We start from the raw sequence: 14,091 nt of genomic DNA, 5'->3' as shown, positions 1-14,091 counted from the left end.
GCTGTCCCTCAGCTCTTCAGCTCAAGGCTAGCGCTCTACCACTTGAGCCACAGAGCCACTTCCAGCTTTTTTCTTTTTGCTTATGTGGTGCTGGGGACTGGCACTCAGGGCCTCATGCATGCAAGGCAAGCGCTCTATCACTGAGCCACCTTCCCAGCCCCTTGGTGCAGTTTTTCTAAATGGAGCTATTTACATATACTTTCTTGAGTATATGTAAAAATAGAATTCTTACCTCCCAGTTTCAATAACTATCAGTACAGTAATAGAAATAGTTACCACCAAAATGAAAAAAAGAAAATTCAGGTACATATTATTGGGTTTATATTAGGATGGAAATCCTACCTAATTATATAATAGTAAAGTTAAACGAGTCACAATTGCTAATAAAGTTGTTCTCTTTTAAGTGTTCTAGATATCTTGTCTGACATCAATATTTTTGTTTTATATAGGTCTCTAATTAATAGAAGATGGCAAAGCCTACTCACAGCAGCTACGTCCTTCAGCAGCTAAACAACCAAAGAGAATGGGGTTTTCTCTGTGACTGTTGTATTGCAATTGATGACATTTACTTTCAAGCACACAAAGCAGTTTTAGCTGCTTGTAGCTCCTATTTTAGAATGTTTTTCATGAACCATCAGCATAGTACTGCACAATTGAATCTCAGCAACATGAAAATTAGTGCTGAGTGTTTTGATCTCATTTTGCAGTTTATGTACCTAGGAAAGATTATGACAGCACCATCTAGTTTTGAGCAGTTCAAAGTGGCAATGAACTACCTACAGCTGTACAATGTTCCTGACTGCTTAGAAGACATACAGGATGCAGATTGTTCTAGTTCAAAATGTTCGTCTTCTGCTTCCAGCAAGCAGAACAACAAAATGATTTTTGGGGTAAGAATGTATGAAGACACTGTGGCTAGAAATGGCAGTGAAACGAACCGGTGGTATACAGAACCAAGTTCAACAGTAAATACGCCACATATTAGAGAGCCGGAGGAAGAATCTATACCATTAGGTAATTTTCCTGAACCACTATTTGATGTGTGTAAAAAGAGTTCTGTGTCCAAATTATCTACTCCAAAAGAACGTGTGTCACGACGCTTTGGACGGAGTTTTACCTGTGATAGCTGTGGCTTTGGCTTCAGCTGTGAAAAACTGCTAGATGAACACGTGCTGACCTGTACTAACAGGCATTCATACCAAAACTCAAGATCCTACCACCGAATAGTAGACATTAGAGAGGGGAAAGACAGTAACATCAAAGCTGAATTTGGTGACAAGGATTCTTCTAAACCATTTTCTGCACAGACAGACAAGTATAGAGGAGACACAAGCCAGGCTCCTGATGATTCCGCTTCAACCACTGGCACCAGAAAAAGTAGCACAGTGGAGTCTGAAGTAGTCAGTGAAGAAAAAAGCAGAGCAGCTGAAAGGAAAAGAATCATTATCAAGATGGAACCTGAAGATATTCCTACTGATGAGCTGAAAGACTATAACATTATTAAAGTTAATGATAAAGACTGTAATGAATCCACTGACAATGATGAATTAGAAGATGAACCTGAGGAGCCATTTTATAGATACTATGTTGAAGAAGATGTCAGCATTAAAAAAAGTGGTAGGAAAGCCCTAAAACCTCGGATGTCTATAAATGTTGAGGAAAGAGGTGGTTTAGAAAATATGAGGCCTCCTACCAACAGCAGTCCAGCACAAGAGGATACTGAAAATGCATCTTGTGAGCTGTGTGGACTCACGATAACGGAGGAGGACTTGTCCTCTCATTACTTAGCCAAACACATTGAAAATATCTGCGCATGTGGTAAATGTGGACAAATCCTTGTAAAGGGCAGACAGCTTCAGGAACATGCTCAAAGATGTGGAGAGCCTCAAGATCTGACAATGAATGGGTTAGGAAATACTGAGGAGAAAATGGACATGGAAGAAAATCCTGATGAGCAATCTGAAATAAGAGATATGTTTGTTGAAATGTTGGATGACTTTAGGGACAATCACTACCAGATAAGCAGTATCCAAAAAAAGCAGTTGTTTAAACATTCTACCTGTCCTTTTCGATGTCCTAATTGTGGCCAGCGTTTCGAAACTGAAAATCTAGTGGTTGAACATATGTCTAGTTGCCTAGACCAAGATATGTTTAAGAGTGCCATCATGGAAGAAAATGAAAGAGATCACAGGCGAAAGCATTTTTGTAATCTGTGTGGAAAAGGATTTTACCAGCGGTGTCATTTAAGAGAACACTACACTGTTCATACTAAGGAAAAACAGTTTGTTTGTCAAACATGTGGAAAGCAGTTTTTAAGAGAACGTCAGTTGCGTCTGCACAATGATATGCACAAAGGCATGGCCAGGTATGTCTGTTCCATTTGTGATCAAGGAAACTTCCGAAAACATGACCATGTACGGCATATGATTTCTCATTTATCTGCTGGTGAGACTATATGCCAGGTCTGCTTTCAGATATTCCCAAATAATGAACAGTTGGAGCAGCACATGGATGTTCATCTGTATACATGTGGAATATGTGGAGCAAAATTTAATTTGAGGAAAGATATGAGATCACATTATAATGCCAAGCATTTGAAAAGAACCTAAGTGGTTTTCTACTGTACTAATGTCTAGTTGATAGCAGATGAAAACACCAAAGCCAACAGGATATGAGCTATTTAGAAATTGATTTTATAAGATGAATTGTTGCAAAAAAATTTTCAAGGCCCTTTTACCTTCAATATTTTTGTTTAGGACCTTAAGTATCCATATTTTAGGTGTTAAATGTTTTATCACTTTTGTTGTTTCTTAATAGCATTGTTTCTAGTTTTCTTAGCTGTGATAAAATTTAAATGTAGACTGTAAGTGGCTGTTACCCCCTTCATTGACTATTAAACTTTAGTTGGTTTTTTTTTTTATCAGTAAGGTGATAACTTCACTCTTTCTTTTCTTTTTTTTTAAGATTGTCCTATGAAATTTTAAGCCCAACATCACTGGCCATTCTTATTTCAAGTTTTAGCTTAGTTTTTAGTTTTGGACAGTGGGTTAACTGCATCATTCTCCCTTATTAATGAAATTCGTAGTCTTAAATTGACACACTTATTAGGCAAGTTAGGTGTACTAAATCTAACCTTTAAGGTTGACATGGGCTCTTACTTGGCCTAAGATGATTGATGGACCTGAGGAAATCCTATAAATGAATGCTTCCTATAATTGATAAAATATTTATCATTTAATAATCACATTTAAAACTTATATTAAGTGTAAATCCCAATGACTTTCCCTCACTTGAAAACTTAAGTGGGGATAAGCCATTTTGCTTTGTGATATTAAATTTAACTATGATAGTTAATTTTAATTAAAAAGACATCTTGTATTCATTAAAAGTATTTTAATTTAAAATATTCTGATTTCTAAAGTGTGTTAGTTTGTCAATTATTTTGTTTATAAATAGATTTTAATCTAGGAATATGACATCTAAAGAAAAATGATTTTTCACCTTTTAAATTACATACTTTTGGAACTTTGAGATTTGAGAAAGCTGCCATGTATATTGATAAATCTAATAAAATAATGAAATCAATTATTAATCTGGTTGTTCTATAAAAAGTAGAGTGCACAAAAATTGTGTTGTGTTTTATACTATCTATGATTTGAAGATGTGTTGTGACAAATGCAGTTTATCACTATGCTTCATTTTTTTCTGTAAAGGCTATTAAATTTGAGAACTATAAGATAATCACAGCTTATAAATGGACCAGTTTATAATTTTTAGATAAAATAGTAGTATTGCTAGTTTTTGACATAGGGTCTACAATGAGTACATGTGACTTAAAACACTGGCAAAACTACTGACCCACCAATAAACACCTCTACTGAATAGAATGCCTTTTAATGTGAATTACTTGCAATACAATACCCTTCTCACATGAAAGGGATTTAATTAACTCATTTAAAAACACAATCTTGTGATTAGGAATAGATAGTTAATAAGACTTTTTTATTCATTTTTTAAGATACACAAATCATTTTCTATATAATTCGCATAAAAGAACAAGTTGCCAAAAGAGTTGAGAAACATTGGCTATTATAGATTAGTTGAAAATATTGCAGCACAATGAGCAAAGAGATTTATTGGGGATGAGTTAAAATGTTCAGTGAGGACAGAAAAAGCACAGCCAGTGTAAAATTAAAATAATGGGAGCAAAGAGTCCCACAGTTGATAGTCTCATGACTAACAGGAAAAGTCATTCATCTTTGTCTTGGATACAGTAATCTATCAGATAGACATAGTTAAGTCCGAAATGTAACTTGAAACCTAAGATACCTGTGTGTATACTGCTAGAAACCTGATAAAAGTTCTTAACAAAACCAGAGACCATCAGTACAGTATGAGAAAACAAACGCAAGCCAGATTTTTAAAAAATATAGTATCTCCTTGGACATAATTTTCTTTGGATCATTTTATTCCACCCTCACCGAAAATTTTTCTATTTTCAATGGCTTTTTTTTCTTAAAAAATATTGCCACTCTTTTATTCCAATAGGAAGAAGGTTTAATTTACATGACCTCTAAATTTACCTGAGATGATAAAGTCTCACAAAACCACACTTCATAATGTTTTCTCTGATTTTGTATTACATATAGAGATACACATTTATCTTAGAATTAACCGCAGGGTTAATGGAAGGTACAAGTGTTCTAATAGAGGCATGTTCATTTAAAGGTTACCTGGCTTTAATATTAGGGGGAATGAAAAAAATATCTAACCACTTCCTAACCAGTTTCCTTTCTCTCCTGAGATGGAGTTAGCTCTAACTTTTTTGCTGTTGGACTGGGAAGAGAATGAACCAAGACTGGAAGTTCTCTGCTGCTTCCACCTTTTTTTTTTCCAACCAATTAAAAAAATATATTGTTAAGTAGTTGTACAAAGTTCCAACTCTTTAAGTCAGGGTATAAGTACAATGCATCTTGATGAATGTCACCTTCCATTCTAGTCCTTCACACTTTTTTTTTTTGCGCCATTTCCAGGGCTTGAATGCAGGGCATATGTGCTGTCCCTTAGCTTTTTCTCTTAAGGCTAGCGCTCTACCACTGAGCCCCAGCTCCACTTCCTCTGTGTGTGTGTGTGTGTGTGTGTGTAAATTGGGAGATAAGAATCTCATAAGACTTCAAGGCTAGCACTCTACCATTCTATCACTTGAGCCCCAGCTTCACTTCCAGGTGTGTGTGTGTGTGGTTAATTGGGAGATAGAGTCTCACAAGACTTTCCTGCCCCACCAGATATCAGCCTCCTGAGTAGCTAGGATTACAGGAGTGAGCTTCTGGCAACTCATTCTTCCCTCACTTAAAGTTAGTTCCCTCCCTCCCTCCCTCCCTTCCTTCCTTTCTTCTTTCTTTCTTTCCTTTTCTTCTGGTACTAAGGTTTGAATTCAGGGCCTCCTGCTTTGCTCATGACTAGTGTTCCACCATTTGAATCACACCTCCTCCCAGCTTTTTATTTATTTTGGAGATGGAGTTTTGATTTTTCTCCCTAATCTGGCTTTGAACTTTGGTCCTCTGGATCTCAGCCTTGTAACTAGCTAAGATTACAAGCATGAGTCATCAACATCCAGCCTGTAGTATATAGTCTCCAAATCTTTAGCTTTGAAAATAATTTTGTTTGTGTTAGTGCTAGAAACCAGAGCACCTTGACATGTCAGGCAAGTGTTCCATCCCCAGCCCTCCTTTTGTTTCAAACAGAAATCCTAAGGGTATACAGTTGACTTAACAATTGCCACAGTGCAACTTTAGTAACTAGAACTAAGAACTTCAGAAAGTATAACCAAGGCTGCTGTAGGCTTGGACTCAGAAGTTTTGTTTTAATTTCTCATATATTCTGTTTTTGAAGCAGTCTTTTTTTTTGGGGGGGGGGGTCTGGTCGTGGGGCCTGAACTCTGGGCCTGGGTGCTGTCCCTCAGCTCTTCAGCTCAAGGCTAGCACTCTACCACTTGAGCCACAGCACCACTTCCGGCTTTTTTTTCCTGCTTATGTGGTGCTGAGGAATCGAACCCAGGGCCTCATGCATGCAAGGCAAGCACTCTACCACTGAGCCAACTTCCCAGCCCTTGAAGCAGTCTTAACTATGGAGTCAAGGCTACACTGAGTGCTAAGTGCCGAGATTACAGAGAGGCATTACACTATCATGCCTGGACTCCTGTATTCAGATTCAGAGAAATGACCCATATGAGTAGCATAGTATGTGGCAAATGTTTATGAACTGTAATTAACAATTTGTGGAGAGAAATTAAATTCAAAGTATTCTAGAGGGACTCCTTAAAAAAATTTTAAATAAGCATAGTTTTGCTAGGGCAGGCAGAACACTTAATTAAAAGGAACATCAGGTAGAAAGAACACTGTAGTTAAAAATATGGCTAAAGCTGCTAGGTGCCGGTGGCTCATGCATGTAATCCTAGCTACTCAGGAGGCTGAGATCTAAGGATCATGATTCAAAGCCAGTTCAGGAAGGAAAGTCGGTGAGACTCATTTAACTACCAGAAAACTAAGTGGAGCTGTGGCTCAAAATGATACAGTTCTAGCCTTGACCAAAAAGAGCTTAGGGACAGTGCCCAGGCTTTGAGGTCAAACCCCATGACCAACTCCACCTCCCCTCAAAAAAAAAAATGTGTGTGTGTGTGTGTGTGTGTGTATAATATGGCTGAAGCCAGGTGTCAATGGCTGGAGGCTGAGATCTGAGGATTTTGGTTTGAAGCCAGCTGGGGCAGGAAAGTCCAACATTATTATCTCTCATAAACTACTCAGAAAAAGCCAGAAGTGACTCAATGGTAGAGCACTAGCCTTGAGCAGAAAGCAGCTCAGGGATAACACCCAGTCCCTGAGTTCAAGCCCCAGAACTGGGGGTGGAGGGGGGGGAACGGGGAAGGCTGGGTGCTAGTAGCTCACACCTATTCTTGCTACTCAGGAGTCTAAGATCTGAGGTTGGACGTTTGAAGCAAGACTGAGCAGACAAGCTAAGAGACATCTCTCTAGCCAGGAAAAAAGTCTGAGGTATAGGTATGACTCAAGTGGTAGAGCACCAACATGAATGAAAAAGCTGAGCAAGAGTGCAAATCTCTTGAGTCTCAAGTCCTAGTACTGTCACCTGCATGTGTGTGTATACACACACACACACACATGTGCTAAACTAAAACATTTGAAAATTACAGGTGAGATTAGGAGGAACTAATTTTATTAAAATAATTCTAATTAATTATAGAATTCCTAATGCAATAATGGTTTTAAACATGCCAACGATATACCTAGAAAGTGGGGAAAGTTGGTGGTAGTTGGCAATTTTCTCACTGCTCACATCATCTTCCACTTTAAGTAGCTTACATATCTATAGAATTGCTTCTAAAGAATCAGTAGCAGGGAATGTGGCTTAGTTGGTAGAATGCTTGCTAAGCATGCATGAAGCCCTGTGTTTGATTCCTGAGTACCACATAAACAGAAAAAGCTAGAAGTGGTGCAGTGGCTCAAGTGTTAAAGTGCTAGCCTGAGCAAAAGAAGCTCAGGGACAGTGCCCAGGCCCTGAGTTCAAACCCCAGGACTGGCAAAAACAAAAACACAAACTAGTAGCAGTTGTTGTATTAAGTAACTGGGCTCCAGTGGCTCACACCTGTAATCCTAGCTACTCAGGAGGTCAAGATCTGAGGATCATGGTTTGAAGCCATCCCGGGCAGTAAAGTCTGTGAGACTCATCTCCAGTTAACCACCAGAAAACGAAGTGGCACTGTAGCTCAAAGTGGTTGAGGGCAAAACCAGAGAAAAGGCTCTGCTCCCAAGCCCTGAGTTCAAGCTCCATGACTGACAAAAGTAAAAGAAAAAAGAAAAAGACTTGCTATTGTTAGTGAGAAGCTAAATGAGTAGCAAAACTAAAACAAACCACACAAAACTGTCTGGAACTGGTGGCTCATGTTTTTAATCCTACCTACCCAGGAGTCTTAAGATCTGAGGTCACGCTTCAAAACCAACCTGGTCAGAAAAGACTGAGCCTCTTATCTAAAATTAACCACCTAAAAGCAAGAAGTAGGGCTGTGGCTTAAGTGAAAAAGCCAAGAGTGCCTTTCCTGCTGGGTACTGGTGGCTCACTCCTGTAATCCTAGCTACTCAGGAGGCTGAGATCTGAGGATCACAGTTCAAAGCCAGCTTGGGCAGGAAAGTCCATGAGACTCTTCAATTAACCACCAGAAAAACCAGAAGTGGTGCTGTGGCTTAAGTGGTAGATTGCTAGCTTTGAGCTGATGAACCCAGTGACAGCAGCCAGGCCCAGAGTTCAAGCTATAGTTGAGAATAAAGAAATTGGCATATCTACTTTTATGATCCTCACATCTCAGCCTTCTGAGTAGATAGGATTTCAAGTGTGAGCCACTGGTGCCTGGTGAAAGTCTTATACTTAATATCACAATTGCTCCTCGTTCTTTTAGGAGCAGTTCTATAGATCTATTAAATAGGGAAGCTACTTAGTGATACAGTGGAATGAGTTACTTGAGCAGTGAAAAAGTTGCCAACCACCACCAACCTTTCCCACTTTTTAGAATATATTTAGGTATATCCTTGGCATGTTGCATTAGGAATGAGTTTTATGAATTAAAAATTTTGGCCATTAATCTATTTTGGTGAGTTCAACTTTTCCATCCTCTTCTTTGTATATCATTTATGGAATCCTCCTTGTAACCTGATACTTGAGGTTAGTAATGCAGTCAGGAAACTGAGTACACTTAGTGTTAAGTACTTGAAAGTTTGGGGGCGGGGAAGGTTTGTTTTTTTTTTTTTTTTCTGGCTTGAACTCAGGGTCTGGGCATTGTCCCAAAGCTACTTTTGCTTAAGGCTAGCATACCACCACTTGAGCCATGGCTCCATTTTTGGCTTTTTGCTGGTTAGCAAAGTCTCACAGACTTTCCTGCCCAGGCAAGCTTCAAACTGCAGTCCTCAGATCTCAGCCTCCTGAGTAGCTAGAATTACAGGTGTGAACCACTGGTGCCCAGCAGTACTTGAGGTTTATATTCCAAACTTTGGAACCTGTAAGCTAACACTAGGACTCTCAGTAAGCCCTACACTCATTTTTTTAGTACTCCATACTCAGAACTTTACAGGCATAATTTTAATTCCTCACAATCTGAGGTAAGTGTCATACTAACTTTCTAGATGGTGGATCTATGTTGAAAGGTAATGTTTTCTCTAAAATCACTCAGAAACTATATATTTATTAGGCCTGGATTTTGAACCTATAACTCTACTTAGCCTACATTTCTGTGCCATTAAGCTACCTGCCCCACCTACCAGTACAAAGATTGGCCTTTTCAGAATAGGGACACATGGTAAAGGTCCTATGAGGCTATGCTTCTGAGGCATGCCTGGTAATGTGGGTGTTAATTGTGGGTATCTAATGAACATTCTAGGATCATGGTTCAAAGTCAACCTGGGTAGGAAAGTACATGAGACTCTTATCTCACATTAGCTGCAAAAAAGTGGGAAGTAGAGCTATGGCTGAAGTGGCAGAGTGCTATTGTTGAGCAAAAAAAGCTAAAGGACAACACCCAGCCCCACGTTCAAATCCCAGGACCAGCACTCATTAAAAAAAAATTACTTGGAATTTCCATATTTCTATGTCTGTGACTTTTCCCTTTTATTTTCCTTTGTGTTTTTAAAATTATTTATTGTTGTATGCCAGTACTAGGGTTTGAACTCGGGCTGGGCATTGTCCCTCAGCTTTCTTGCTCAAGACTAGCACTCTACCACTTGAGCCACAGCTTCATTTCCAGCTTTTGGTAGTTAATTGGAGCTAAGAGTTTCACATGACTTTTCTGCCTAGGTTATATGCTACTGTGCCAAACCTACTACTTTAATGATTTTTGGTACCATCTGTCAGATGTTATTTTTCAAGATAGATGAAATGGAGAAGATTCTGTGAACAATGTCTAAGGATCATTTGCATGGCTCACTTTCCACTTCTATCAACTACAATGATATTTTACTTGGTAACATGGACATAATTTCACAAAAACCAGATGAAATTTACACTTATTCTCTAGCAAGAGGCAAAAAAGTGAGAGTTTGGAATGTAAATGACAATTGGTAAATGTAAAGTAAGCAAATGACAGTAACAGCTTGTAAAATCATGCTGGTTTTGAATAAATAATATGCATACAGGTAGTTGAATTTAGCATTAACTTTAACTCATTTCTTTATGTTCAGGAGACCAAATAATTTGAGTTAGCAGTGAAAATTGTTCTCCCCTTCTCTCACTTTTCTATTGAATTTGATGGCAAAAAGGAATATTATAATTTAATACTGAGCATGAATCAAATGTATCAATGTATCAGCCACCACTATACTAAGAAGTCACAAGAAAGGCTAACTTGAAGGACAACAGAAATGTTAGACAATTTCATTCCAGAGCTAGAAATGTTAATGATGTTATATAAGAAAATGAGCCTAACACTACTGACTTGAGAAAAGAATCTAACTATACAGTCAACAAAGTTTGTTCTTAGGCTTTGTTTAAAAAGAAATTTTTAAGGAAAGGGTGCTATGGCTCAAAGTGGTAGAGTGCTAGCCTTGAGCAAAAGAGCTCAGGGACAGTGCCCAGGCCCTGAGTTCAAGTCCCACAACTGACAAAAAAAAAGTGTGAGCCAGGTGCCAGTGGCTTATGCCTATAATCCTAGTAACTCAGAAGGCTGAGATCTGAGGATTGTGGTTTGAAGCCATCCTGAGCAGAAAAGTCCCAGTGAGACTCTTATCTCCAGTTAACTACCAAAAAATCCAGAAGTGAGCTATGGCTCAAGAAATAGTCAGCCTTGAGTTAAAAGAAAAAAAGCCCAGGGACAGCACCCAAGCACTGCATTGAACCCCTAGGACTGGCACAGTACTTAAACCAATAGTATATACCAGTTGAAACAGCAGAGCTCAGGTCTCAGGTTTGTGTGTGTGTGTGTGTGTGTGTGTGTGTGTGTGTGTGTGTGTGTGTTTTGCTTTGTTTTGTTTGCTTTTTGGCAATATTGTGGTTTGAACTCAGGGTGTTGTGTTTGCCAAGGCAGGCTCTATACCAAGCCCTTGTCCCAGAGCACCTGAGTTATGAAAAGTCACTTTGTTTTCTAAATGATTCTTCCCTGATGTGAGGAAAACATCCTAAGAGACAGGTCATTTTTTTAAAAAAATCATTGTTATTAGTGCAAAACATTGCTTCAAAAATATATTTCCTCCGGGAATCAATGGGGCAGTTTTGGAGAGATATAAACCTACAGATTCGAAGGAAAACTTGTCCTCCCTTCATACCTTACCCACTTCTGTGTGCACTTGATTTTCATTTGCTTTCATTTGCCGAGTATACAATACTGCACTTTAGGAGAAAGCAGTGTTAGTATGATGGCTTGAGACTAAAAAGAACATGTGCTTTACATTTTATTATATGTTTGAAGCAGAATTTTGCCACTACTAAATACATTATAAAACTTTTGATAGAAAACACTTAGCTTTTTCCCTATCCTTTATTTGTCTAACCTACCATCTTTTTGTATGGTACATATTTAGGTGCCTATCTATTCTAGCTTAGACTATGCAAAAATAAAATGTTGCCTTATGGTTGAAGAATTACATTAGTAATAAGCACATATTTGAAAGGTACAATGAGTTAAGGTTAAAAAGTAAGTAAATTTAAATTTTAGGACCTATTCTTTGTTCCTGTTCTTTAACAATGTGCTAGCTTGGTGCCAAAAACTAAGAAATTCTGACCTAAGAATATGTTGTTATTTTGTAGAGCAGTCACTTTGTAATATTATTTTTCTTGAGTTTTGTCTTTTTCTGTGTGGCAGTGGTGAAATAGGGCCTTCTAACCCCCTGGAGAAGTGACAGATCTGAATTTGGAGAGGACATGGGGAAGACTCAATCTTCATATCAGGTCTGAAGTGGCACCATCTTTTCTGTCTTCCTGACAAACTTCATCAACTCTAAAAGTTCCAGTTTGCAGAAATCCAAGAGAATTCAATAAAAATTACTTTGGGATCACTTGGTTGTAACATAACTGATTCACAGTGACTCTCCTAGTATTTGTGGAAAATCTGCTAAAGAAAAGTTAACTGTAAAATTCATATGATATCAGTGGTTAAAGCTACACTAAAATGAATTTTATATGCTAATTATATTCAAGAGTCCCTTGAGAAATAAGAGGACTAGGCTACTGTAAATATGTTATAAAGAGAGATAATCACATATCTGTAAACACATACAATTCCAAACTTAAAATAACCAGAATTATAGCTTATGTATTATGCAATGATTGTTAGGCAACTTAAAATTATACTCAAACTGTGTAGCTTAGAATATAAGTAAAAATAAATTTGTACAATGAAACAGATTTTAAGGCCAATATTTTAATAAAATAATCCATCTATAACACTTGCCCCTCTTCCTTTTGTGCTGTATATTCCAGTCACATGTTTGATTGTTGATAGAAATGAAGCTCTTTTTTAAGGCTGTTAACTTAAAGGAAGAGCATTGTTTCAACTGCTAGATTTTCACAAATCATAGACACATTTTTTTCTGAATTTAGCAATATACCTTAATTAGGTAGAATTAATTTTAAACATTTACTATCAACAGTAATATATGATGTCATGCTTTCAGCTTTGAATTTCAAGATAAAATTCAACTAAGTACTGCATGAAAGAATGGTTAACATGTTCTTAAAAGCCTTTCGGAGAAAAAAAAACAGTAATATTTTAACCTGCTACAAATGCTTTGCTATAGACACACACACAAATACATCTTAACCATATGCATCTTGTGGCCACATTATTTCCTTATTGTGAATAAACTTGTATATTTTTATTTTTGTTAACTATTCAATTCCTTATTCGTATTATTTTGTGTAGTATCAAAATGTTAATATTTTTTAAAATGCCTATTTTATTTTTATGCCTACTTCAAATGTTTTAGAGAGCTGCACTGGGATCTATCTTAAGGTATAGTGAATACACAGAAGTTGAGTCACTTAAAATTCTAAATGTAAGTTAGGATAGTAACTTGAATATTCACTCTAACAACTAGACTAACTGAAAATCAAAGGAGTTACAATGAGATAGTGGGTGCAAGAGGGAGAAGGGAGACTTCAAATACCATATGAAATACTTTAAAAGAAAATTCATAGGTGTTAGGGTCTAAGGAAGTACTAGAGTTAATCTGTTTTGGGAACTTATAGAATTGTAGGCTTCGTAAAATAAATAGGAAATATATAATATTATTAAAGGTACACCAAATAGAAATAATTCAATAATATTTTGATTGACTAAACTATTGAATTAGATTTACCAAAGAAAAGTGGCTTAAGTTTTGACTATACTAACTATAAATGTAATAAATTACATTAATTATAAATGGTATTAATGCACGTATAATGTGGTTTTCTATTAGTATAAAATGGACTTTTTGAATTATAAAGTATCTTTGTTACATTTTAAATCTATTGCTTTTATCTAATAAAATTTCCTCCTCAATGTTCAGAAGTTAAACTGTCTGTATGTTACTTTCACTTATGCTTTTTTTCAACTTGGCTCTTGTAAAAAGTAATTGGGTCTGGACACCAATCACTCATGTCTGTAATTCTAGCTACTCAGGAGGCTGAGATCTGAGGATTACAGTTCAAAGCCAGCCAGGGCAGAAAAGTCCCCATGAGACTTTATTTCCAATAAACTACTCAAAAAAAAAAGCTGGAAGTGGTGTTGTGGCTCAAGCAGTAGAATGTTAGCCTTGAGCACAAAGAGGCTCAGCGACAGTACTGAGTCCCGGGACTGGCAAAAAAAAAAATAATAATAATAATAATAATTGCGGAGCTGGACACTGGTGGCTGACACTTGTAATCCTAGCTACTCAGGAAGGTGAGATCTGAGGATATGGTTCAAAGCCAGCCTGGGTAGGAAAGTCCATGAGAGTCTTTTATTTATTTATTTTTTTGGGTCTGGTTGTGGGGCCTGAACTCTGGGCCTGGGCGCTGTCCCTCAGCTCTTCAGCTCAAGGCTAGCGCTCTACCACTTGAGCCACAGCGCCACTTCCG

General features: G+C 37.5%; 1 protein-coding gene across 6 annotated transcripts in view; it reads left to right on the top strand.

Moving 5' to 3' along the window:
• Zbtb1 (zinc finger and BTB domain containing 1) overlaps positions 1-13,538 on the top strand; it is a 34,369-nt gene extending 20,831 nt beyond the window's left edge. For 4 of the 6 annotated variants that reach the window (XM_013015770.1, XM_013015787.1, XM_013015761.1 and 1 more), the window contains one exon: positions 450-3,887. In XM_013015770.1, the coding sequence (XP_012871224.1) occupies positions 468-2,609 (2,142 nt within the window). In that variant the 5' untranslated portion in view covers positions 450-467 and the 3' untranslated portion in view covers positions 2,610-3,887. Of the gene's footprint in view, positions 1-449; positions 3,888-11,854 lie in introns of those variants that run through there. The other 2 variants (XM_013015802.1, XM_013015795.1) reach the window with 1 other exon arrangement.
• Positions 13,539-14,091: the final 553 nt, after the last annotated feature.

The sequence above is a fragment of the Dipodomys ordii genome, unplaced genomic scaffold, assembly GCF_000151885.1.
Source record: "Dipodomys ordii isolate 6190 unplaced genomic scaffold, Dord_2.0 Scaffold2, whole genome shotgun sequence".
Taxonomy (NCBI): domain Eukaryota; kingdom Metazoa; phylum Chordata; class Mammalia; order Rodentia; family Heteromyidae; genus Dipodomys; species Dipodomys ordii.
The sequence above is the reverse complement of the archived record's forward strand: the minus strand, read 5'-3'. Positions and strand labels throughout refer to the sequence as shown.